At 33.3% G+C, this 26,487-nt stretch overlaps 1 protein-coding gene across 3 annotated transcripts in view; it reads right to left on the bottom strand.

Moving 5' to 3' along the window:
- LOC127446582 (kinesin heavy chain-like) overlaps positions 1-26,487 on the bottom strand; it is a 53,621-nt gene that overhangs the window by 12,620 nt on the left and 14,514 nt on the right. For all 3 annotated transcript variants that reach the window (XM_051707611.1, XM_051707612.1, XM_051707613.1), the window contains exons 2-15: positions 20,082-20,169; positions 19,457-19,530; positions 19,095-19,199; positions 18,898-18,946; positions 13,867-13,922; positions 12,543-12,630; positions 12,257-12,381; positions 9,052-9,156; positions 8,805-8,953; positions 8,581-8,729; positions 8,343-8,503; positions 4,727-4,795; positions 3,502-3,708; positions 382-528 (exon numbers count right to left, since the gene is read on the bottom strand). In XM_051707611.1, coding sequence (XP_051563571.1) covers positions 382-528; positions 3,502-3,708; positions 4,727-4,795; positions 8,343-8,503; positions 8,581-8,729; positions 8,805-8,953; positions 9,052-9,156; positions 12,257-12,381; positions 12,543-12,630; positions 13,867-13,922; positions 18,898-18,946; positions 19,095-19,199; positions 19,457-19,530; positions 20,082-20,169 — 1,572 coding nt within the window. The remainder of the gene's footprint in view (positions 1-381; positions 529-3,501; positions 3,709-4,726; positions 4,796-8,342; positions 8,504-8,580; positions 8,730-8,804; positions 8,954-9,051; positions 9,157-12,256; positions 12,382-12,542; positions 12,631-13,866; positions 13,923-18,897; positions 18,947-19,094; positions 19,200-19,456; positions 19,531-20,081; positions 20,170-26,487) is intronic.

Here is a 26,487-nt window from a genome sequence, read left to right as displayed (position 1 = left end):
GTTTTAAGAATGTTTAGATATTTTTACAGAAAAACAAGACAAAATACTCAGTAAGAAACTGATTTTTTTGCAGTGTACTGACGTCTGTCTGTCTTCATATATGTGTGTTGTGTGAAGTGAACGCCCCCCCTCCTCACTCAGACATTATCACTGTTTACATTCACTTGTGTAACATTTGTACTGACTGCGGGGAATATATCACAGGTTACCTCAGGTCAACACATTTGAGCAGACAAACCTTTCTGCAGTTAAACATTTTCATAAGACATCATTTACTATGTTTATTAGTATGTTTTCCTCGCAACAACCGTGGGTTGCTCCATACAATGTCACTGAATTCGGCTTTTACTGTTATTGTAGGCCAAACAGACACACACTCACCATTCTGATTTCACTATTTCCCAATATGAAGCTGAAGTCGTTTAGATCCTTCATGAGGGTGTTTAACATCTCAGTGATTCGTTTCTTCTGCTGGCCACTCAATTCCTGTAGCCTTGAAAACTCCGCCTCCAAACACATCAGATCCGACTGAAGGGAGAATAACAGCCAGCGTGAGCAAAGTGATTCAATATTAACACTAATGTGTGTGTGTAAGTAGACTTACAATATGGGATCGCTTATTGTTTGATTAGCAGATTAAGGAAGGCAATTACCAGTAACATTACAGCTGCTGTTAACATTGTACATGCTTTTACTTTTCCTGCTAGACGAGTACTAAAACATATGTCAGCTGACTTGGACAATGGAATGACAATGGACTTCATTCATGCAACATGAGCAGAATCCTCGTTCATAAATCCATTCTTACGTGAACTGTCCCTTTGATTGCATGTGACAATTTATGCAAGATTGGTTTTTACATACGATTTACACAGAAATTTGTTCTAAATGACTTTCTACCGGAGCATTTTTGTCTTATTTTCCTGTAACATACATAAAACAAGAAAAAATGACTTGAGAAGCAAAAATGGCATGAGATATTAAGTCTTGTTTTCAGAGAAATCTTACAAAATTTGGTGCGATTTATGCTTACAACAAGAAAAAACTATGTGCCAAAGGGCTAAGAAAAATAATCTTGTTTGCCCATTGAATCGAGTTTTTCCTTTTCTTACCCCATTAGCAAATAGGTTTTTCTTGTCATAAGTATAAACGTTCCTAAATTTTGTTTGATTTCTCTGCAAAATAACTTTTCTTTTATAATGCTATGTTGTACTCTGGTAAACACCTGACACTAGATGTCACAGAAATTGTATATGTTTTTCATAACACTGAGCAATAAGTTAAGTTTTGTACGAAAAAACTTTTTCTACAAGAATATTTAGATCTATATGAATTATGCAGAGAATTCCTCTGGATATGTAGGTCATCATTGACAGAAAGCTCTTGAGATGAAAGTAGAACTCTTTGCCCCTGAATCCAAATATGGAGTTCAGCACAACACAGATCAGCACTGAACTGAGTGTCTAATATGATTCACACAGATGGCAGAAGACAGAGCCATATAAAAGAGTGTTTGAAATAACACTTCTACAAAGAAACATCACTCTTACCATGTTTATACACGCACCACCAAAATGTTGCTCTGGTAACATTTTTATTTACTTTCAAAGAGTTCTGAAAAGCCTCGGTCATCTTCGGTTATTTCTTAAAAATTGAGGTTAGAGTGAGACACTTACAATGGAAGTGAATGGGGCCAATATTTAGTGGGTTTAAAAGCAGAAATCCCATTGTCTTCCATTGTAAGTGTCTCACTGAAACACAGATTGTTGCTTTTTTAACCCTTTAAGCTCGGATGGCCCATGAGAAAAAAAAAATCTTCAAAATATTAACAACTACAGTCTTGACTAACACAAAATAAGTATTGTTTGAAAGTTTAGAAGCTCTACATTCCAATGCATGTAGACATCATGACCAAAACTGAACAAGTGCTTTGAAATTTGCAGATGAATCAGAAGTGTTCCCTTTTGATAATTTATATAAAACAATTTGCACTGTACATATTATTGCAAACAGTAAAAACATCAAAGTCATCAAATAGTCATGTGTCATATGTTGTTGTTGGAAGGCTCTCAAAGAGTAGAATGCAACCAGCCTATTTGTTTTACTCACAGACAAAAATATAGTGAGTAATAGATAAGTATATGTCTTTGACAATTATGTTAGTGTTGATCGTATGCCGCATTTTCGCTTATAATTTCACAAAAAATAAAGGAACATAAAATATCACATATCATACCTTTCAAACGAGTCCACAAACAAGGTAATCAGATGCATAGATCATTAGATAATCCACATGAAGCACAATGTTACATATGACCACCAGGAGATGGCGCCAGATACATGACACAGACTCAATGATGACTCAAATGACACAGAATGAAACTCATTCTGTGAAATCTCATTACTAAAATCATGTCTGCATGCTATACAAACCTTTAGTCATTGTTGTGTTTACATGTGTAATTAGTTCTTATGTACAATTATTATGTTTTATTTGTTTGGAGAGACTTTTGGACACTATGATAAATAATTTTTGTAATGCTATAACTTTTTATTTCTTTGTCGTATCAACACAATATTTTTCTCAGATACAGTTGACATGATTGTGAACAAAACAAACTTTTTGGAGCCACCTTATTTACACCCAGAGATATACAGTATAATGTCAAGTAAGGAAAAAAAGTACATTTGTGACTAAATTATTTTTGAAAATTTTCAGCAATTTCATAGGCTGAGAGTCTCAGAATTTATCATCATCTGTATCATAAAAAAAATGTGAAAAGTTTTCTTTACAATGATACCAAACACTTGTCCCTTGAGTTATAAGCCTTTAATTTTGGGTATGCCACTGAAACAGGAAATCTTTAAAAACACCTTCAGAGCTTAAAGGGCTAAAGAGAAAGAGGGACGAGTCGAAATTAATGTTTGTGGTAATCAACTTTATACCACAAATGCTGTCGATTGAGCTGAACTTGCACTAAACCCAGAATATTCCTTTAAGAACTAGACATAGTACAGTCATGAAAAATTCCTCGACCTCTCTGATTTTTTTATTGCTTTTTGTTATTGTCATTAAAACATGTAAAATCTGCATACAACCATGAGTTATAATGTAACCAGAGCATGTTTTGATGGCATGCAGAAAAATGGCACCACAGCAATGCTTCCTTCACAACAAAAATAATCAGTATTTTTGTCTTGTTTGCAGTAAATTCACTTGAGAGGCAAAATTATATACTAAATAAATCAAATGTCAGTTAAAATATTTTGAATTAAGATTATTTTTTACTCCATTGGCAGTTTTGATTTAAGAATAATTTTATATATATATATTTATTTCATTTATTTAATTTTCTACATAATTTGTAACAGGTTGAGATTTTTTTTTTTAATGTTTAGATACTTTACTGGAAAACAAGACACAAAAACTGTATTAATGGCATGATTTTTGCTGTGTTTGTGAGACTGGTCTGGTTTGTAAAATGAAAGAGAGTGGCGTACGGTTTTGTGCGACAGTTCCTCGGCGAGCTGTCTGTTGTGGGCAGTCTTGTCTTGGACTTCTTGGCTCTTCTGGTCGTAGTTCAGAGCGAGTTCCTCAAGAGCTTGTAGAACTTCTTTCACCTCAGCCTTCGCGCTGTCGCTCTCCGACTGCAGACGACTCAACTCGCACTGCACACGCTCACCGTCACAGCGCGATGATGCTAGCAGCTAAATAACACACAAACAGTAAATTGTGGATGAAAGGAACAGAAATTAGATTAAATAGAGAGCAGATCTTCTCAGATGTTTCTCCTGAGAAAAAGACTCCAGTAATCTGGGGGCCTGGGTAGCTCAGTGGTAAAGACAATGGCTACCACCCCTGGAGTTCGCTAGTTCGCTAGTTCGAATCCCAGGGCAGCTGAGTGACTCCAGCCAGGTCTCCTAAAGCAACCAAATTGGCCCGGTTGCTAGGGAGGGTAGAGTCACATGGGGTTCGTTCTCAGTGGGGCACGTGGTGAGTTGAGCATGAAGCCTCCACACGCGCTAGGTCTCCGTGGCAACACACTCAACAAGCCACGTGATAAGATGTGCGATAAGATGTGCGATCTCAGACACAGAGGCAACCCGGACTGAGGCGAATCACTACGTGACCACGAGGACTTAGCACATGTGGGTATTTTTGGAATGGCATGCTACCATACTACTCATGCTATTGCAGAATGTACTCTGTGCACGTGATGCAAATGTTCTGTATATATTGACTGAATGAATAGATTTTCATTATTACCATTTCTTTCTTGACTCATTATTTGATCAGTCTGCCAAATGACATTTTTACACTAAATTGGATTAGAAATGCCAAATAATTGTATTTATTTCTGAGATAATAACTGAATTAAACATGCCATGTGATGAGGTCATGTGACAGCAGTGTAGCATACTACTGTCTGAAATGTGTACCGTTGCATACTGAATACAGTTTCACATACTACTTTTTAAAACAGTAGGCAGCAGGGCTGGATTGGTAATCTGGCATACCGGGCATTTTCCCGGTTTTCAGGGGCGGACCGGCCATCGGGAGTACCGGTACTAAGCTGAAATGAGCCGCCGCGTTATGCAGAATGGGCCACAAAACAGCTTTTGGGCCAGTTTCTATGTAAAATCCCGGGCTGATTTCTCTTCCCAGTCCACCCCTGGTAGCAGTACACTATTTTTCATTCTGAAGTGTGTAAACAGAATGTTTTACCTCCTCTTGTTCCAGCATTTGCTCCTTCAGTTTTTCAACTAACTGACACTGTAGATTAATCTCATCGTCCTGTCAGAGAGAGAAAAAATCAATACAAAAATTACATTTCTCCATCAGTTTACAACACACTGTACATTCTCAATCTTCTGTATGTGGATCAACCGTTTTCTTTAACGTGATTTAGTTTTCCAACTCCAGTGCTTTCACTCACATTTGCATATGTTTTTAGCGGATAATGTGATGTTTAATGTATTCAATTTGTAAAAATCTCGATGACCGATTTTTGACAGCGCCTCACCCAAATGGGTAGATGACATGAAGCGATGGACCGAGGTTAATTATGTTGATATTATTAACTACTTCGAGTTGTTATGACCAGGGACCATAAACGGTTCAAGGAACGAAATGAAAAAATTTAGTTTTTAGTGTCTGGTTATGACAACAACTGCGCAAGTTGAGCCTGAACTCATTTTTACTCCAACTAACACTAAAAATGGTTGTTGTTCTCCATCTGGATCGCTCGTTTCGGTTTTTCATTTTACACACTGATATCGTTTCTTAATCCCTTAAACTCTATGGCGGGGCGCTATATTGCGAAAACGTTTACGTTTAAGGCGTTAAAGTCCCCATATAAATAAGTCAGGCATATGAGGTATCATTTGAAAGCTTAGAATCTGAACTTTTCAGAGATAATCATCCCTTTTGCATTTATGTTTCCACAATAAGGCATCAAAACATTTGCGTCTCAAATTTGCACCCCCTAGAGGTAATGGGGTAGAAATATTTGTATGAAATGGACAAATCATATATCAAATGAAAGCTCTCATTCCCATGAATAAGACTGTACAGTTTATTTTATTGCTCTAATACCACAGTTTGAAAGATTTTCAAAAGAATCATAAAGTGAAATATGATTTCTGTATGCTATCAGATACGAACGTCTCTTATGCTCCGGTCACTGTTGCTGTAAGCCCCAAATAGCTAAAAACTTTATATCTGCTTTTACCTTAGGGAGTTTTCTTCTTTTTTTTTTTTTAAAGAGCTGTTTTATACTTGTCTGTGAGCTTGCTTGGCAGAATAATCTAATGTTATATCTTAGATGTCCAGAACAAAATATGCAGTCCAGCAGGAAAAGCATGCAAAACAAATCATCAGAAAAATATGTTTTCGACTATTGATGATAAAATCATACATCATCACAAAGATTTCAGCTTTCTAATGACACCTAGATTGGGCTTCTAGTCCACTCAGAGGCCGAGATATTCAATGAAACAATGAGGGTGGTGCATGAACTGAAAATTAGACTGAATGTCTATGGACGAGCACATCTGTGAGGGATAAAATGCACCTACGTTTCAGATTTGTATATTGTGACAGAATATGATAGAGAAAAAATTATTTTTCCTAGTGATTGTTGCCATCTAGTTGAATAAAATGAGACCCCTCAAAGTAAGGTAGAGTGAACAGAACCAGAATTACATGATTATAAATGTGGGACAAAAAAAAAAAAAAACATTTCAAAAAACTTTTCATAAGATTATAAATACATACAATATAATGAATAATTGGAGACTTTTGTATTTTTATTTGAGGGGTTCTCTGAAAAAAATAGACCAATTATTTGCAATTAGTCCACAGTATGTGTAAATGATGATTTTTTTAAATTTGAGTGTGTAAAAATGCACCAGAGTATAAAGGGGATAAGGGAAGGACAATATATCAAATTTAGAAATATCGTGAATCAAAATAAATGAAACATATCAAGGAAAAGTTCAATATTTCGAAATTTGCAACATTGTTTTCTTTCAACGTAACCATACATTTTATTGACCCATCCAACGTTAAAATATCACTTTTTTCCACAGTGTTTACAGGGTTCGCACAAGGTCCTTGAAGTGAATTTAGCTTTTAGAAGTTTCAGTTCAGGAATACCTGGACAATTGCCTTGTTTTGTTTAAAAGTGCTTGAAATTAAAACTGAACATTTCTTCTGTGTAAAGTGTGTTTATTAAAAATGAGATCCACGCACTCCACTTTCATTTAAAAATACAGTTTGTAATATCCTTTCTTTATTTACAGTTGAATGTAGATCAAAAGTATAAAGAAACGGGGCCTGGGTAGCTCAGTGGTAAAATATGCTGGCTACCACCCCTGGAGTTCGCTATCCCAGGGCGTGCTGAGTGACTCCAGCCAGGTCTCCTAAGCAACCAAATTGGCCCGGTTGCTAGGGAGGGTAGAGTCACATGGGGTAACCTCCTCATGGTTGCTATAATGTGGTTCGTTTTCAGTGGGGCGTTTGGTGAGTTGTGCGTGGATGCCGCGGTGGATGGCGTGAAGCCTCCACACACGCTATGTCTCCGTGGCAACGCGCTTAACAAGCCACGTGATAAGATGCATGGGTTGATGGTCTCAGAAGCGGAGGCAACTGGGATTCATCCTCCGCCACCCGGATTGAGGCGAATCACTACGCCACCACGAGGACTTAGAGCGCACTGGGAACTGGGCATTCCAAATTGGGTGAAAAACGGGAAAAATCCACACAAAAAAAAGTATAAAGAAACATGAATTTTAATCACACATTAAAATGTGTGCTAAACCAAAAAACTGAACTACCACCATTCTTTCCACCTTGTTTATACTTTTGTCTGGCACCGTAGACTGCACGCGCACCTCCCAAAATTCTAGAGACGTTTATAATGGACGCGCCCGCCGTTGTACTATTCTGAGAAAACATCATCTGAATTAGCAGAAAGTGGCAGAGAGAAGTAGTTTGCCAGAACAACGTCAGATCACAACGACTTTGTAATAAAAGCATCAAACTTCACTCTGGTTTTTATTCGATATTAAGGCACGGGACAAATACTTGCCTTAAAATGCTAATAGTATATTTATTGACCTTATACTCCTATACATTTATACAAGCATATAGATATGCTACAGTATTATTCTTCACACAAACTATAGAAAATAATTTAAAACTAAAGAGCAATGCTACAGTCTCTGCGACATTCAAGGTGTAGAGGGCACTGCTACTATAGCTTATGCTTATAAAATATGCATTGAACTGCTTGCACCCATATATACTCTAATAGATATCTAAACATGCAGTGTAGTGACTGAGACCACTCATTGAGCCTTATGAAACATGATTGTAAAAAATGTGTATGTAAATGCATTCTTATGTAAATTATCCCATTGAACTAAATGGGGCAATTTATGCAAGAAGTGAATGCAGCGCCGCGCGCACTGTTCGCCCGAGTCACAACAATTGGAGTGTGCACGACCGCGCAAAATGAGGGCTTGTGGCGGTAACGCCGCGATGACATCATTTTTGTCGTGCGCAACCTCGCGAACAAGTGGCTGCGTCGAGTATAAACCAGGCTTTAAAGAGACATTACCATTTTAGTGCTTATTGTACAAATTAATGTAAATACTTGTTATTTGTACATATTATTTTAAACTGTAACAGTTCATATTAAAATATATGAAATTTCATGACATGTTAATTAATAGAATGTAAAATGTTTACCTTTTTAATAAGCTAAAATGTGATTATTATAATAAAGACAAATTATGGAAAAAAAAAGTATACATTCACGTACAACATGTGTGTTTACCTTGTCATCGAGTTGTTTATAGAGTTTGCATATCTCTTCCTCATATTTGAGCTTGTCTTCCTCAGTGAGTTTGGCACACGGTGAATTTGTGTCTCTGTTGGTCTGACCGTCTAAAGCCGCATCATCGCTGATGTCAGACTGGACAGTAAACACTGATTCACCTGAAACACAATCACATCACAGGTATAAAGTTACTGTGTGTGTGTGCAGCAGATGTTTTCATGAACTCTCTCCTCACCGTTGTGCCAGCAGTTAAGCTCCGCCTCCAGTCGTTGCATGCTCTCCTTCAGGTTCTTGTTCTTCTCTTTCTCTTTCTCATATTTTCTCTTCCACTGTTCTGCTGTCAGCTCCAGATTCACTGAAGCTGTGTTCTTTATCGTCTTTGCACTGAAACAGAGAGATTGTGATGTATATCTGAGCTGAATAGTGTTTGATTGTGTGTCTGTGTGTTTGCTGTGTTACCGTTGTCCAAACATGAGTGTTGATTTGGTCTCGGCATCATTAAAGGCAGAAGGAGAGCAGCAGATGAACATAGTGGTTCTACAGTTTCCTCCTAAAGAATCCTGTAGGATCCTCGTCATTTTACTGTCTCTGTACGGTACGTGAGTCTTCTACACACACAGAAACATGTGCATGTTAGTAGTCATGTAGCAAACGGCAAACAAACACATTGTAAATTAAACTTCACCGTTAAGTTTGCGGTACTCACCGTTCCTTCAGCTAGAGCCGATATAACGTTCCCCAGAGCGGACAGAGATTTATTGATGTTCTTGGCTTCATCCAGGACAGCTCCCTCTGCACCTGTCTTACTCACCTGAGAGAGACAGACAGAATGTTTTCTTTGGTTAGGGGCACTTTGGAGTGCTTAAAATGTGATTTTTTTTTTACTTCATCTATGTGGTAAACTGCTTTCATCTATGTCAAATATCACGTTCTGATCTTCAAACTGTAATTCACATCTATCTATCTATCTGTCTGTCTGTCTGTCTATCTGCCTAACTATCTATCTATCTATCTATCTATCTATCTATCTATTTATCTATCTGTCTGTCTGTCTGTCTATCTATCTATCTATCTATCTATCTATCTATCTATCTATCTATTTATCTATCTGTCTGTCTGTCTGTCTGTCTATCTATCTGTCTAACTATCTATCTATCTATCTATCTATCTATCTATCTATCTATTTATCTATCTGTCTGTCTGTCTGTCTGTCTATCTATCTGTCTAACTATCTATCTATCTATCTATCTATCTATCTATTTATCTATCTGTCTGTCTGTCTGTCTATCTATCTGTCTGTCTATCTATCTATCTATCTATCTATCTATCTATCTATCTATCTATCTATCTGTCTGTCTGTCTGTCTGTCTGTCTGTCTATCTATCTGTCTATCTATCTATCTATCTGTCTAACTATCTATCTATCTATCTATCTATCTATCTATCTATCTATCTGTCTGTCTGTCTATCTATCTGTCTATCTATCTATCTATCTGTCTATCTATCTATCTATCTGTCTGTCTGTCTGTCTGTCTATCTATCTGTCTATCTATCTATCTATCTGTCTAACTATCTATCTATCTATCTATCTATCTATCTATCTATCTATCTATCTATCTGTCTGTCTGTCTGTCTGTCTATCTATCTGTCTATCTATCTATCTATCTGTCTGTCTGTCTGTCTGTCTGTCTGTTGTTCATTCTATCTATCTATCTATCTATCTATCTATCTATCTGTCTGTCTGTCTGTCTGTCTGTCGTTCATTCTATCTATCTGTCTGTCTGTCTGTCTAACTATCTATCTATCTATCTATCTATCTATCTATCTATCTATCTATCTATCTATCTATCTATCTGTCTGTCTGTTGTTCATTCTATCTATCTATCTATCTATCTGTCTGTCTGTCTGTCTGTTGTTCATTCTATCTATCTATCTATCTATCTATCTATCTGTCTGTCTGTCTGTCTGTTTGTCTGTCTGTCTGTTGTTCATTCTATCTATCTGTCTGTGTCTGTCTGTCTGTTGTTCATTCTATCTATCTGTCTGTCTGTCTGTTGTTCATTCTATCTATCTTTCTGTCTGTCTGTCTGTCTGTCTGTTGTTAGTCCTATCTATCTGTCTGTCTGTCTGTCTGTCTATCTATCTGTCTGTCTGTCTGTCTGTCTGTCTGTCTGTCGTTCATTCTACCTATCTATCTATCTATCTATCTATCTATCTATCTATCTATCTATCTATCTATCTATCTGTCTGTCTGTCTGTCTGTCTGTTGTTCATTCTATCTATCTATCTATCTATCTGTCTGTCTGTCTGTTGTTCATTCTATCTATCTATCTATCTATCTATCTATCTATCTATCTGTCTGTCTGTCTGTCTGTCCTTTAAGCCAATTTTTTTTAACCCTTTAAGCTCTGAAGGTGTTTTTAAAGATTTCCTGTTTCAGTGGCATACCCAAAATTAAAGGCTTATAACAAAAAAACAAGGAGGGTCAAGTGTTTGGTATCATTGTAAAGAAAACTTTGTAAACATTTTAATGATATAGATTATGATACATTCTGAGACCCTCAGCCTAAGAAACTGCTGAAAAATCACAAAACATTGAGCCAAAGATTTCCTTTTTTTCTTATTTGACATTATACTGTATATCTCTCAGTATAAATAAGGTGGCTCTTAAAAACTGATTTTGTTTTGTTCCCAATCATGTCAACTGTATCTGAGAAAATCTTTGTGTTGATACGACAAAGCAATCAAAAGTTAATACAAATTATTTATCATTGTGTCCAAAAATGTCTCCATGTGTCCAAAAGTCTCTCCAAACAAATAAAACATAATAACTGTACATAAGAACTAATTACACATGCAAACACAACAATGACTAAATGTTTGCATAGCATGCAGACATGATTTTAGTAATGAGATTTCACAGAATGAGTTTCATTCTGTGTCATTTGAGTCATCATTGAGTCTGTGTCATGTATTTGGCGCCATCTCCTGGTGGTCATATGTATCATTGTGCTTCATGTGGATTATCTAATGATCTATGCATCTGATTACCTTGTGTGTGGACTCATTTGAAAGATAAGCACCTCCTCTAAATAATGATATGTGATATTTTATGTTCGGTTTATTTTTTGTGACTTTCAATATTAAGCTATGAAAATCCATTATAAAAATAAAAATTATTACATGTTTAAAAATGTGATCAGCTAAACAACGAGAGAAATAACAGAAACAATTTAAATATTTATTGTGTGAAAATTATTTAGATACATTTTTCAATAATTACGACTGTCCCACAGTTGTGATGTCATTTCCAGCACACGAAACAATTTTGCCCCTAATAAAGTTTGTTCAAAAGTTAGTGTACTTGTTAACCAAGTGGACAAAAGTGTCAATGACGAGCATGAAATATGAGACAAAACAAAGACAAATCAAGGGAAATCACTTTTCATAGGCCGTCATTTCCAATCAAGCTGAAATTTTGACAAAAGTGTGAAAATATGATTTAATTGTGTGTATTTAGGATACGTAAAATGTTAGTAAGACTATTTTATATCAGAAGGGTTTTAAAAATGTAATTTCCAGCACATAATTCTATTAAACACAATGCAGAATTTGAGATGTGCTGGAAAGGACGCTGTGGTGGGAATTTTCATGACAAAAATGACATAAATCTCCTGTGATTCATGTACATACACTGTTGGACATTGTTAGTAGACAAATTAAATCAAATACAATTTTTTGCTTTCTAGAAATCCACAGGAAGTGCTTAAAGTTGAAGAAACCCTCATTACATGTACAAATATATCATTCAATCCTTCCAATGCTCTTGAAAGCCCACCTGGATACACTGTTTTGAAGTGTAAATACATTAAAACAGATCTGTTAGACACACACACACACGAGCAGTGGTACCTTCTCACTTCCAGCCAGATCCACGAGGTAAAGTTTCCCACAGAGTTTCTGTTCTGTCTCCACGTGTTCTTGTTTGATGTTGATGAGGAAGATACTGTGACTCCTCGAGCTGTGCTCGTTCATATCTGACACACAAGAACTCATTGAAACACTGATCTCAGATCATCACTGATGTCGAAGCAGTCAAGTCACAACCCTCACAAAAAATACTGTGGCATTATACCATTGTAATAATACCTTATAAAATATCTCAGTACTTTATGATAGTAACATTTGAAACACTAACTTGTTACAGCGACGTGGCGGTTTGCTTTGCCCTCGTCTATAAGATCCATCACTTCTTCAGGACTGGAGACAAAACGCTCCGTACAACCCTGTACAAACACATTCAGACAGTTGTGACATTTCATTTTAATGGCATGATTTTATGCAATAGCAGGTGCTGTTTGAGATCACATGTGTCCGATGTTGTCAGAGTGAAACTCTAATCACTACATGCCAGCTGACTTATTTAGACACTAGTCATTAGTGTCATTAGTGCATAAACTCTCATTTCACACCCAATATTGTCCAATCATGAAACGATTGTTACATGTGTCATTGTCAGATATACAGATATAACTTATTTACAACACATACACTTAATAGTATCTTTCTTACTTCCTCTTATTATCACCTCACTCACTGTGACTGGACGGGGCGAGTTTATGATTATCCATTACACGTGTAAATGTGGGCAATCATGTGCTGATGGATTCATCTGTGATGTCAAAAATGTCAATTTTGACATTTCAATAAATGCTCTGAGTTTTGAAAGTTACAGTATGTTTTTATAGTACAATAAACTCTTTTATCAACGGAAAATAGTTTTGCATTCCCTTGTAATAAATTTACCACATGGTTTTACTATAGTAACCATATTTTAACCATGATATTCGTAGTAAACCACAGTTTTTTGGCAGAAACATGGTTTTACCGTAGTAATGTTGTAGTAACCCTGACTGTTCTAGGCATACCATGTTTTTTCTTTTTTGGGAAAACCCTGGTTTCACTCTATTAATATTGTAGTAACTATGAAAAGTAACCTTTATTTCACTTTTTTTCTGAAATACGTAGTTTTGCGTGCCCTCGCAATACTTTGCATTCCCTCGCAATAAATTTACCATGTTTTTACTACAGTAACCATTTTTTAACAGAAAAAAAAATTTAGTGGCTCCGTAGGGCTCCGTAGTTACTACTACAGTAAAGCCGTGGTTTTACTACAGTAAACAAAATTAAACTATGGTATTTGTATAGTAAAACCATAACAACCACAAAATTATGATTTTTATTGACATTATCACTATGGTTACACTACCATGGTTAAAATATATCAATCGAATATCATAGTTGAAATATGGTTACTGTAGTAAAAACATGGTATATTTATTGCAAGGGAATGCAAAAGTACAGTATTTCAGAAAAAATGTCGTGCCCTGTCCTCTAAAGAGCTACGTATTTATCTCAAAAGATGGAGGGTAATTTTATTCCTTGTGATATATGACCAGTTTAATCAGACATCTGTTTATAATTCAAATCCTGTGTAATCCCGGCAGCGTGATTCAACTCACCTTCACATACGGAACTCTGTTCTTGTCTTCATGCACAGACAAGTTTGTCTTACTCACTGAAAGACAGAGAGGGGAAACAAAAATAGAAAATGGGACAAGAGAACACTCGGAGCAACTGAAAAAAGAACAAAGACAAGAGGAAAAGTTAAAAGAATAGTTCACCCAAAGATTTACATTCTGTCAACTCACACTCATGTCGTTCCAAACCCTGTTAAAGATGTTTAGCATTTTACTCTACTCTAAAAAGGACAAAAGTATCATAAAAATTGTTAATGAGCAAAAAACACTGTAGTAAACACGTTGTTTTTTTGTGTCTTGTGGCCGAATGCACCAGGTTTGAATGTGCACAAATAAGATTTGAGAGCTGATGCTGAGGGGAAGATTTTCGGTGAACAACGACTTAAATTTCGGTTGAGTGACATCCAAAGACTTTGTTCATAGTTCCAGTTTCCAGTTTATATAGTTTGTTTATAATTATACTTTATAGTGTATATAGTTTATGATTTATAGTTTTAGATTATATAGTTTGTTCATAGTTCCAGTTTCCAGTTTATATAGTTTGTTTATAATTATACTTTATAGTGTATATAGTTTATGATTTATAGTTTTAGTTTATATAGTTTGTTTATAGTTCCAGTTTCCAGTTTATATAGTTTATGATTTATAGTTTTAGTTTATATAGTTTGTTTATAATTATACTTTATAGTGTATATAGTTTATGATTTATAGTTTTAGTTTATATAGTTTGTTTATAATTACACTTTATAGTGTATATAGTTTATGATTTATTTTTTTAGTTTATATAGTTTGTTTATAATTATACTTTATAGTGTATATAGTTTATGATTTATAGTTTTAGTTTATATAGTTTGTTTATAGTTCCAGTTTCCAGTTTATATAGTTTATGATTTATAGTTTTAGTTTATATAGTTTGTTTATAATTATACTTTATAGTGTATATAGTTTATGATTTATAGTTTTAGATTATATAGTTTGTTCATAGTTCCAGTTTCCAGTTTATATAGTTTGTTTATAATTATACTTTATAGTGTATATAGTTTATGATTTATAGTTTTAGATTATATAGTTTGTTCATAGTTCCAGTTTCCAGTTTATATAGTTTGTTTATAATTATACTTTATAGTGTATATAGTTTATGATTTATAGTTTTAGTTTATATAGTTTGTTTATAGTTCCAGTTTCCAGTTTATATAGTTTATGATTTATAGTTTTAGTTTATATAGTTTGTTTATAATTATACTTTATAGTGTATATAGTTTATGATTTATAGTTTTAGTTTATATAGTTTGTTTATAATTACACTTTATAGTGTATATAGTTTATGATTTATTTTTTTAGTTTATATAGTTTGTTTATAATTATACTTTATAGTGTATATAGTTTATGATTTATAGTTTTAGTTTATATAGTTTGTTTATAGTTCCAGTTTCCAGTTTATATAGTTTCTTTATAATTATACTTATAGTGTATATAGTTTATGATTTATAGTTTTAGTTCATATAGTTTGTTCATAGTTCCAGTTTCCAGTTTATATAGTTTGTTTATAATTATACTTTATAGTGTATATAGTTTATGATTTATAGTTTTAGTTTATATAGTTTGTTTATAGTTCCAGTTTCCAGTTTATATAGTTTGTTTATAATTATACTTATAGTGTATATAGTTTATGATTTATAGTTTTAGTTTATATAGTTTGTTTATAATTATACTTATAGTGTATATAGTTTATGATTTATAGTTTTAGTTTATATAGTTTGTTTATAGTTCCAGTTTCCAGTTTATATAGTTTGTTTATAATTATACTTTATAGTGTATATAGTTTATGATTTATAGTTTTAGTTTATATAGTTTGTTTATAGTTCCAGTTTCCAGTTTATATAGTTTGTTTATAATTATACTTATAGTGTATATAGTTTATGATTTATAGTTTTAGTTTATATAGTTTGTTTATAATTATACTTATAGTGTATATAGTTTATGATTTATAGTTTTAGTTTATATAGTTTGTTTATAGTTCCAGTTTCCAGTTTATATAGTTTGTTTATAATTATACTTTATAGTGTATATAGTTTATGATTTATAGTTTTAGTTTATATAGTTTGTTTATAGTTCCAGTTTCCAGTTTATATAGTTTGTTTATAATTATACTTATAGTGTATATAGTTTATGATTTATAGTTTTAGTTTATATAGTTTGTTTATAATTATACTTATAGTGTATATAGTTTATGATTTATAGTTTTAGTTTATATAGTTTGTTTATAATTATACTTTATAGTGTATATATTTTATGATTTATAGTTTTAGTTTATATAGTTTGTTTATAATTATACTTTATAGTGTATATAGTTTATGATTTATAGTTTTAGTTTATATAGTTTGTTTATAATTATACTTTATAGTGTATATAGTTTATGATTTGTAGTTTTAGTTTATATAGTTTGTTTATAATTATACTTTATAGTGTATATAGTTTATGATTTATAGTTTTAGTTTATATAGTTTGTTTATAATTATACTTTATAGTGTATATAGTTTATGATTTATAGTTTTAGTTTATATAGTTTGTTTATAATTATACTTTATAGTGTATATAGTTTATGATTTATAGTTTTAGTTTATATAGTTTGTTTATAATTATACTTTATAGTGTATATAGTTTATGATTTATAATTTTATTTTATATAGTTTGTTTATAATTATACTTTATAGTGTATATAGTTTATGATTTATAGTTTTAGTTCATATAGTTTGTTCATAGTTCCAGTTTCCAGTTTATATAGTTTGTTTATAATTATACTTTATAGTGTATATAGTTTATGATTTATAGTTTTAGTTTATATAGTTTGTTTATAATTATACTTTATAGTGTATATAGTTTATGATTTATAGTTTTAGTTTATATAGTTTGTTTATAGTTCCAGTTTCCAGTTTATATAGTTTGTTTATAATTATACTTTATAGTGTATATAGTTTATGATTTATAGTTTTAGTTTATATAGTTTGTTTATAATTATACTTTATAGTGTATATAGTTTATGATTTATAGTTTTAGTTTATATAGTTTGTTTATAATTATACTTTATAGTGTATATAGTTTATGATTTATAGTTTTAGTTTATATAGTTTGTTTATAATTATACTTTATAGTGTATATAGTTTATGATTTATAATTTTAGTTTATATAGTTTGTTTATAGTTCCAGTTTCCAGTTTATATAGTTTGTTTATAATTACACTTTATAGTGTATATAGTTTATGATTTATAGTTTTAGTTTATATAGTTTGTTTATAATTATACTTTATAGTGTATATAGTTTATGATTTTTAATTTTAGTTTATATAGTTTGTTTATAATTATACTTTATAGTGTATATAGTTTATGATTTATAGTTTTAGTTTATATAGTTTGTTTATAGTTCCAGTTTCCAGTTTATATAGTTTGTTTATAATTACACTTTATAGTGTATATAGTTTATGATTTATAGTTTTAGTTTATATAGTTTGTTTATAATTATACTTTATAGTGTATATAGTTTATGATTTATAGTTTTAGTTCATATAGTTTGTTTATAGTTCCAGTTTCCAGTTTATATAGTTTGTTTATAATTACACTTTATAGTGTATATAGTTTATGATTTATAGTTTTAGTTTATATAGTTTGTTTATAATTATACTTTATAGTGTATATAGTTTATGATTTTTAATTTTAGTTTATATAGTTTGTTTATAATTATACTTTATAGTGTATATAGTTTATGATTTATAGTTTTAGTTTATATAGTTTGTTTATAGTTCCAGTTTCCAGTTTATATAGTTTGTTTATAATTATACTTTATAGTGTATATAGTTTATGATTTATAGTTTTAGTTTATATAGTTTGTTTATAATTATACTTTATAGTGTATATAGTTTATGATTTATAGTTTTAGTTCATATAGTTTGTTTATAATTATACTTTATAGTGTATATAGTTTATGATTTATAGTTTTAGTTTATATAGTTTGTTTATAATTATACTTTATAGTGTATATAGTTTATGATTTATAGTTTTAGTTTATATAGTTTGTTTATAGTTCCAGTTTCCAGTTTATATAGTTTGTTTATAATTATACTTTATAGTGTATATAGTTTATGATTTATAGTTTTAGTTTATATAGTTTGTTTATAATTATACTTTATAGTGTATATAGTTTATGATTTATAGTTTTAGTTCATATAGTTTGTTTATAATTATACTTTATAGTGTATATAGTTTATGATTTATAGTTTTAGTTTATATAGTTTGTTTATAATTATACTTTATAGTGTATATAGTTTATGATTTATAGTTTTAGTTCATATAGTTTGTTTATAGTTCCAGTTTCCAGTTTATATAGTTTGTTTATAATTACACTTTATAGTGTATATAGTTTATGATTTATAGTTTTAGTTTATATAGTTTGTTTATAATTATACTTTATAGTGTATATAGTTTATGATTTTTAATTTTAGTTTATATAGTTTGTTTATAATTATACTTTATAGTGTATATAGTTTATGATTTATAGTTTTAGTTTATATAGTTTGTTTATAGTTCCAGTTTCCAGTTTATATAGTTTATGATTTATAGTTTTAGTTTATATAGTTTGTTTATAATTATACTTTATAGTGTATATAGTTTGTTTATAGTAATAGTATATATAGTTTCTGTATAGTTTATAGTTTTGTATAGTGTGTGTTTATTTAACAGTTACAGGTTATATAGTTTATTTATCATTTATATTATACACATATATATTCTGTTTATAGTTACAGTTTTTAGTTTGTTTATAGTAATAGTATACAGTATATTTTGTGTATTGTTTAACATTAAAGAATATACAGTATATTCTATTTATACAGTATATAGTTTTATATAGTTTGTTTATAGTTACAGTTCATAGTTGTATATAGTTTGTTTATAGTTTATTTATAGTTTGTAGTTAAAGTTTATATACTTTTCTTATAGTTTATATAGTTTGCAGACTTACCATCAAGAAGGTCACGAATTTTGTCCATGTAGATTTCGAAGTACGAGACCTGAGGAGAGAAAAGAAAAAAATGAGTAAAGATGAAGAGTTATTGAATGTGATTGTGCAGAATTATCTGAGTGCATGCAATTCAAAATTAACCTCTTAATATCTTCACATGAAAACAACTGAACTGATGTGTAAATATGAATTAGGACCTTAATGTGGAACTCCAAATTTTCATCCATGGTGTAAATGTGGTTGAAGATGTCTTCAGCAATCCGAGGAATAATTCCTCTGTCGTTAGAATCATGAAGTTTTCCCTGAGAGAGAGGTGCCATACTGACATCTGAATAGATTCATTCTGACTTGAACTTGCATTATTGGATGTTATATAAGGTGAGGTGTTACTGCAGGAGCATGAGACATTCTTCGAAATATATCTTTTTGCAATTTAAATAAGAAAGAAAGTTATACAAGTTTGGAACGACATGAGGGTTAAGAAATGACATAATTTTCATTTTTGGCTCAACTATTCATTAATAAGTAAAAATTAGCCTTTCATATGTAAGTTTTGTACCTCCATAGTGAAAGTTTTTCCAGAAGACGTCTGTCCGTATGCAAAGATGGTGCCGTTGTATCCGTCCAGAACATCTGTGGTGAAAAACAGAGACAGTTTTATTCTAATGTGCTGAAGCTCTAGAGAGAAATACATATAAACATTTATAGAGCACCTGCATACTGTGAACTACCTTGAGAAGCCAGCAAATAGAACGAAAGTTGTTCATGAATCTCCATTAGAGAAACTATTGACTGAATTCAGCCGGCTTGATACACAGACAGAAGACGAAACTCTCTCCCCCACTCGAACTGTCTGATCTCATCAAACAGACTCAAATAAAACTGAAAGCACTGAAATAAAACCATTGTAAAATGCACCCATCAGCTCAGTGTCTCTCTCAATCTTCAACAAACATCTGAAGAATTCTTCTGTGAGCACTTGATACACAACTACAGTATTAACACACTTACTGGGTTGTTGTCTGGTGTTTTTATTTGGTTGCTAAGGTCTTCTGAATGGTTTTAATGCATTGCTATACAGTTGTGAGGATGCTCTGGGTGCGGATGCTATCTGACCCAAATAACAAGCAATTTATTTTTGGCAATATACTGTATATCCTTTAAACACATAAACACAAATTCACCTTTGACAATCTGTTTGGCACAGGTGTTGTACACCTGCTCTTGTGTGCTGTTGGTGGGGAAAACTCTGTCAAAGACATACGGCTTGCCCTGCAAGACACAAACACATATATTTATTTATTAATAGATACTTAACATTCAACACACGTAAGGGATAATGTACAGTAAATGAAGTAGTCTTGTATCAGCTTGAAGGGGTTTATTTTGCGATAATTGCCAGCTGACTCACTTATTACACTGCTACTTACCAAATAAATACATAAATGGACATAAAATATTGATTTAACCCTCCTATGGTGTACATTTTCCTCATTTAATAAAAATGGTTTCCTTATCTGAGCAGTACAAGACTTGGTGACATTTCCTCCATTTGCCATCTAAACATTAAAAAAACAAAAAACAAATTGGGCTTCATTCGACAAGTCTAAGTGGTCGTAAAAAAAAAAAGTGACACCTTTGGTATTTGCAGTCAAAACTGAGTGACCGCCATTGAAAATAATTGGGAAAGACCAAAAAACAGAGCAATTTTTTTAAATCTGTTAAATACAATCAATAAATCAGCCACAATGAAGAAAAAAACAGACAGAAATTACAGGGTGAGACTCTAAAACATCCTCCGTGCAAAACACACACACGTTTGCAAAATAAATTTTTACTATAGAAACTATAGTATACTACACTATATGGCCAAAAGTTTGTGGACATCCCCTTCTAATAAACGATTTGGTTACTCCATTAAATCCAGTAAAGAAAAATCTTAATGATTCTTTATGTAATGGCTTGGGCTTTGTGTGCTTCCAAATGTGTGGCAACTGTTTGAGGATAGCCCTTTTCTGTTCCAGCATGACAATGCCCCTGTGAACAAAGTGAGGTCCATAAAGAAATGCTTTACTGTGTCTGGTGTGGAAGATATCGACTGGCCTGCACAAAGCCCAGACCTGAACCCCACTGATCACTTTTGGGGTGAACTGGAACAGCAACTGTAAGTCAGGCCCCATCGACCAACATCAGTTCCTGACCTCACTGATAGCCTTGTGTCTGAATGAGTGCAAATCCCTGCAGCCTGTTACTACATACAGTATAGTGGAAAGCCTTCCCAAAAGAGTGGAAGCTGTTATTACAGCAAAGGGGGAAATTGATGCCTAAGGTTTTGAAATCAAATGTTCATCAAGCACATATGGTGTCCACAAACTTTTGGCCATATAGTGTATGTTTACTCTGATTCTTCTGTTTTATTCTCTAATTGAACTTTCAGAATTTTGCAGTTCATTTCTGTTTCTTGATGTTTATTTTCTTGACGTTATTATGCATTTACTTTTATGTTTGAAATAAATTATTGGTAGAAAAATGCTTATTCTGTGTTTTCTCTTTGTAACACCATGGTCAGGATTGATTGCAAGCATAATGACATTAACTGCAAAAACTGACACTTCAAATCAAATTTAAAATGATCAACTTTGACAAATAATAGTTTGATAATGTCTAAATATATATCCAAATGCATATCTCATGATAAAATATAAAATTAGGTTACAACAAGCCATCAGACTACAAAATCTACTGGCTGTTACTAGCATGACATGGTTTTCAAGTCCTTTTATTTATATTTTGTTCACCAGATGTCAGCAATCTGCCTCCAATTTATGTCACATTCTCATATTGTCTTCATGTTTCAACTTATAGAAGTATAGGTTCTGAATTGCTTTTTTGTTTTTTCAAAAATTTGTTTATTTGTATATGCAAATTAATTGTAACATTTAGAAATTTACATGTAAATATGATTTTAAAAAATAGCATAAAATACCAAAAGAAATGCATAATTTTATTGCCCTTACTTCAGGGAAGAAGAAATGGTATCATTATCATCATCAAAAAAAGGGTTACACATCTGACCTTTCTGGTCAAAAATGACCGCGAATACCAAAGGGAGGAGCCATTTTTCAATACCATAGGAGGGTTAAGTGTAAATGATTATATTATGTGAGAAGAAAGATAGTGTGAAGTGATACAAAAGACATGAAATTACCACAACTATATCGGGAAATCACAAGCCCGAGACAGTTTAGTGTCATTATACAACAATATTTGACCACAGAATATCATCATTAACCAATCATAATCAAGTATTCCAAAAAGCTATGTAATAAACACACATATATAAAAACACACATACAGAGAATTTAAATACTTCACAACATGAAATATAATGTTTTTTCTTACATAAAGAACACACGTACAAAAGCCCTTTTTAGGTGTCTAAGTGCCGTCCTGAGCCTATTTAAAATAAATAAATAAATAAAAAATCTCTGCAAATAAAAATTATTCTTGGGCAAAACTATTTTATTTTATTTTTTTCTCAGATTTTCTTCGAAATTTATTTATTTTATTTTTTTTTTTATTTTTTTTTTTAGTCTCTTAAATTTAAATTTTCTCAAAACACTTTTTTCCAAAAACCATTGGTTGTGTGAGACATGCCCTCAAAAACCATGAAGAAAACTACACAATGTAAGAGAAAATACCACCCAGACTACATTAAATACAGATTTACTTGCAGTGATTATAAAAATGGTTTGTGTCGACCACAATGTGTTTTTGTGTCGACCATCAAAATGCAAGAGAAATTTAGAAACCTCTAACATCAATTAGTTACTATATATAAATAAATATATATATATATATAAATTTAAAGTTATGTTTGTGTATTTTTGTATTAGAATCAGTTTTGGTATAGAGTGCAACAGTATCATTCCTGAAGTAAAAACCCCATTCATTTTCTCCATATGTGAATCAATTTTAATGATAACTTATAAACGTTTAAAGACCTATCATGAGCTCTGAGGTTGTTAATCGATGGTATATGCTTCTGTTGAAGCCACCTGTCCACGTTATTTCAACTTTTTTAAAGAAATCGTGTTGTTTAGCAGAATTTTTGATGAAGAACTACATTACCTATGATCCCGAAGAGAAAGATCCACCAATCAGACAAACCCAGCAAACAAAGTGCACCAAAAGAGCTCACTCCCATGATGCACTGTGAATGATGCAATCGAGTCGCTCTCCCTACACTCTCAAACTACTTATATGTTTGTGTATATCTGAATATTTTGCAATAAAATTTATGTGTATTAGTTCTATGTGTAACGGGAGCCAGCTAATAGATAGCTGTGCAATGTGTATAAACCTCACTCTCCTGACCTCGAGAGGTGCACTAGCGACTGATGCTAGAGGCTGTAGCTTTTAGCCTCCTTGTTAGCGCACCCACCTCCCATACCGGAGATGCCGGTTTGAGTCCCATACGGAGCGGGTAGAACAGGAGCGTCACAATGGTGCCGTGACCCGGATGGGAGTGAGGTTTAGGGGGGTGAGTGTAACGGGAGCCAGCTGATAGATAGCTGTGCAATGTGTATGTAGCGCGGAGGAGGGCGGGGTCCAGCCTGGCCCCACCCTCCTCCACGCTACAGTGTATAAATCTCACTCTCCTGACCTCAAGAGGTGCACTAGCAACTGACGCTAGGGGCTATAGCCATTAGCCTCCTTGTTAGCTCACCCGTCTCCCATGCCGGAGACGCAGTTCGAGTCCCGTACGGAGCGGGTAAAACAGGAGCGTCACATATGCCTATAATCGACAACTTTAAATCAATAGTTTAAAATTTTTCCATCCTTTTTTATTTGATTACGTCATTTGCAATGCATCATGGTATTTGTAGTTCATTCCCTCATTAAAGACGTTAAGTAAACAGTCGTGTATCTTTGTCTTCTTGTCTGATTTTCAAATACTTTTTTACTAATTAACACATTTTTATTGATTCATGCAGCAAATCACACAGACATAATAGAAAATATAACCTCAAACCACATGAAATCAAAACTTTTTTTTTTTTCCTCCCCGAGCAATAATCCCTCCACCCGACACAAACAAGCACTCTAGTGATCGGAAGTCAACTGACAAAGACACACAAATAGACAATAAAACAGGAAATATTTAGACATAGAAAAAAAATAAAATAAAAAAATAAAAGTGAAGAAATCCCTCTTCAATTCCCCTCTCCAAGAACCCTCCAAACAGGCCAGATAACCGCCCCACTTCCTAATGAAAATATCCATGTTATCCAGCCTTCTGTACACCATCTCCTCAAATGCCGCCACCCTACCCAGCTCAACGCACCACTCACGAAACAAGGGCGCATCAGACGACTTCCATCCCTTGAGAATTAACCGCCTGCCAATCATCACGCCAGTCAGGACCCAACTCTCCACATATTTATCACCCACATGCAGGAACGCTCCATCCCCCAAAACATGCAATCTGGGGCAAAACGAAAACCGTGTGTTGACCACTTCACATACGAACCTCTGTACTTTCAACCAAAACTCTTGTATCCTAACACATCCCCAAAAAACATGGGATGTGTCCCCATCTTCTGATTGGCATCTCGAGCGGGTGGGTTTGTCTTTAAGATCAAGCCTATACATTCTAGAGGGGGTCCAATAAAATCGATGCAAAATCTTAAATTGCATAAGGCGCACCCTTGCATCTCTAGATGCAGACTTGATGTTTTTTAAATCCCAGCCCACACCCCATCCTCCAACACCAAATTAAAATCTTTCTCCCATAATCTCTTAATAGAAGTTAAAGCTCCATCCCCTAAACTCTGAATTAGCAAAGTGTAATACACTGATGCCTCATGTCCTTTACCAAAAGCAGCAAGCACCTCTCCCAAAGTATCTGCCGCTTTAGTGGGGTGTACGCTACTTCCAAAAATAGTACAGAGCAGGTGGCACAACTGTAAATACCTAAAAACTGAGATCTGGGAATCCCAAAATGTTGAGTCAAATTATCAAAGGATCTCAACACTCCGTTCTCATATAGATCACCGAGTGCAGCAACCCCCCTGACAATCCATTCTGACCAGCAGAAGGGGGACTTGTTAATACATAATTTTGGGTTCAACCATATACTCGAAGCAGCATTCAAATAAATGTCCAAATTAAACACTCTGGACACTTTTGTCCATACCGAGTTCAAATGCGAGATGACTGGGTGTAACTTCACTTCACCGGTTAATTTGATAGACAGGCCCTGTAATGGCGAAATAGGGGCAAGAACTTCTTGTTCAATACAAAACCAAGGAGGGGCCCTTTCAGGTGGAAGCGACCAATGAGCCAAATGTCTGAGACTGAAAGCATAATAATAAAACAAAATCTTGGGTAGGCCTAGTCCACCTTTGTCAATCGGCCTATGTAATTTATTGAAGTGCAATCTGGGACGCTTACCATTCCAAATGAAGGACTTCGCTATATTTTCAAATTGCTTAAAATAAGAGAGGGGGAAATCTATAGGGAGTGACTGTAGCAGGTAGTTGAATTTTGGAATACAATTCATTTTAATTACATTAACCTTCCCAATCATCGATAAGTGTAATGAAGCCCACCTGTCCACATCGCTCGAAAATCTTTTTATTAGAGGGTCAAAATTAACTCTAAGTCAGACAAATTTGGTGGAAATAAAATACCCAAATATTTAATGCCTGTTTGGGCCACTGGAAGGTGCCCGGCTGGAAAGCCGTTACTGGACAGTATGCTGTCAGAGCCAAATCTTCAGATTTAGACCAACTGACTTTGTATCCTGAGAACTTGGAAAATGAGTTAATAATTCTGTGGAGGCAAGACATAGATCTAGTAGGGTCAGAGACAAATAATAAAATATAATCTGCGTAAAGCAGAAGCTTATGCGCCACACCTTCCGCAATCACCCCTGGAAAATCATCCACTTTTCTTATCGCGGCTGCTAATTGTTCCAGGGCAAGACAGAACAACAATGGGGAAAGTGGGCAACCCTGCCGGGTGCCCCTATCCAGAGTAAAATAATCTGAAATTAACCCATTTGTTTGTACCGCTGCTACAGGGTGTCTATAAAGTAACTTAATCCAACCAATAAATTTACTCCCAAACCCATACATTTCCAAAATCTTAAAAAGATAATCCCATTCTACCATATCATTTCTTTTCGGCATCAAGTGAGATGGCAGCAATCGGAGATTGATCATTCGCTACTGACCACATAATATTGATGAAACGCCTAATATTATCAGAAGAGCTACGGCCCCGAATAAACCCCACCTGATCTATATGTATAAGAGTTGTCATAACTTTACTTAATCGGTTAGCCAGAATTTTTGACAAAATTGTTACATCTAGTTGGATCAGGAAGATTGGACAGTAACTTTTATACTCGCTTGGATCTTTGTCCTTTTTAAGAATCAGACTGATCCGGGCTTGTGTCATGGTTGGGGGAAGCTTTCCATTCTTTAATGCTTCTGTATAAACTTCTAACAAAAGTGGAGCCAATTCTGTAGCATAAGATCTAAAAAATTCAGCGGCAAATCCATCAGTCCCCGGAGCTTTGCC

This window comes from Myxocyprinus asiaticus, chromosome 9, assembly GCF_019703515.2.
Source record: "Myxocyprinus asiaticus isolate MX2 ecotype Aquarium Trade chromosome 9, UBuf_Myxa_2, whole genome shotgun sequence".
Classification (NCBI taxonomy): Eukaryota; Metazoa; Chordata; class Actinopteri; order Cypriniformes; family Catostomidae; genus Myxocyprinus; species Myxocyprinus asiaticus.
This window is presented reverse-complemented; position numbering and strand designations above follow the sequence as displayed.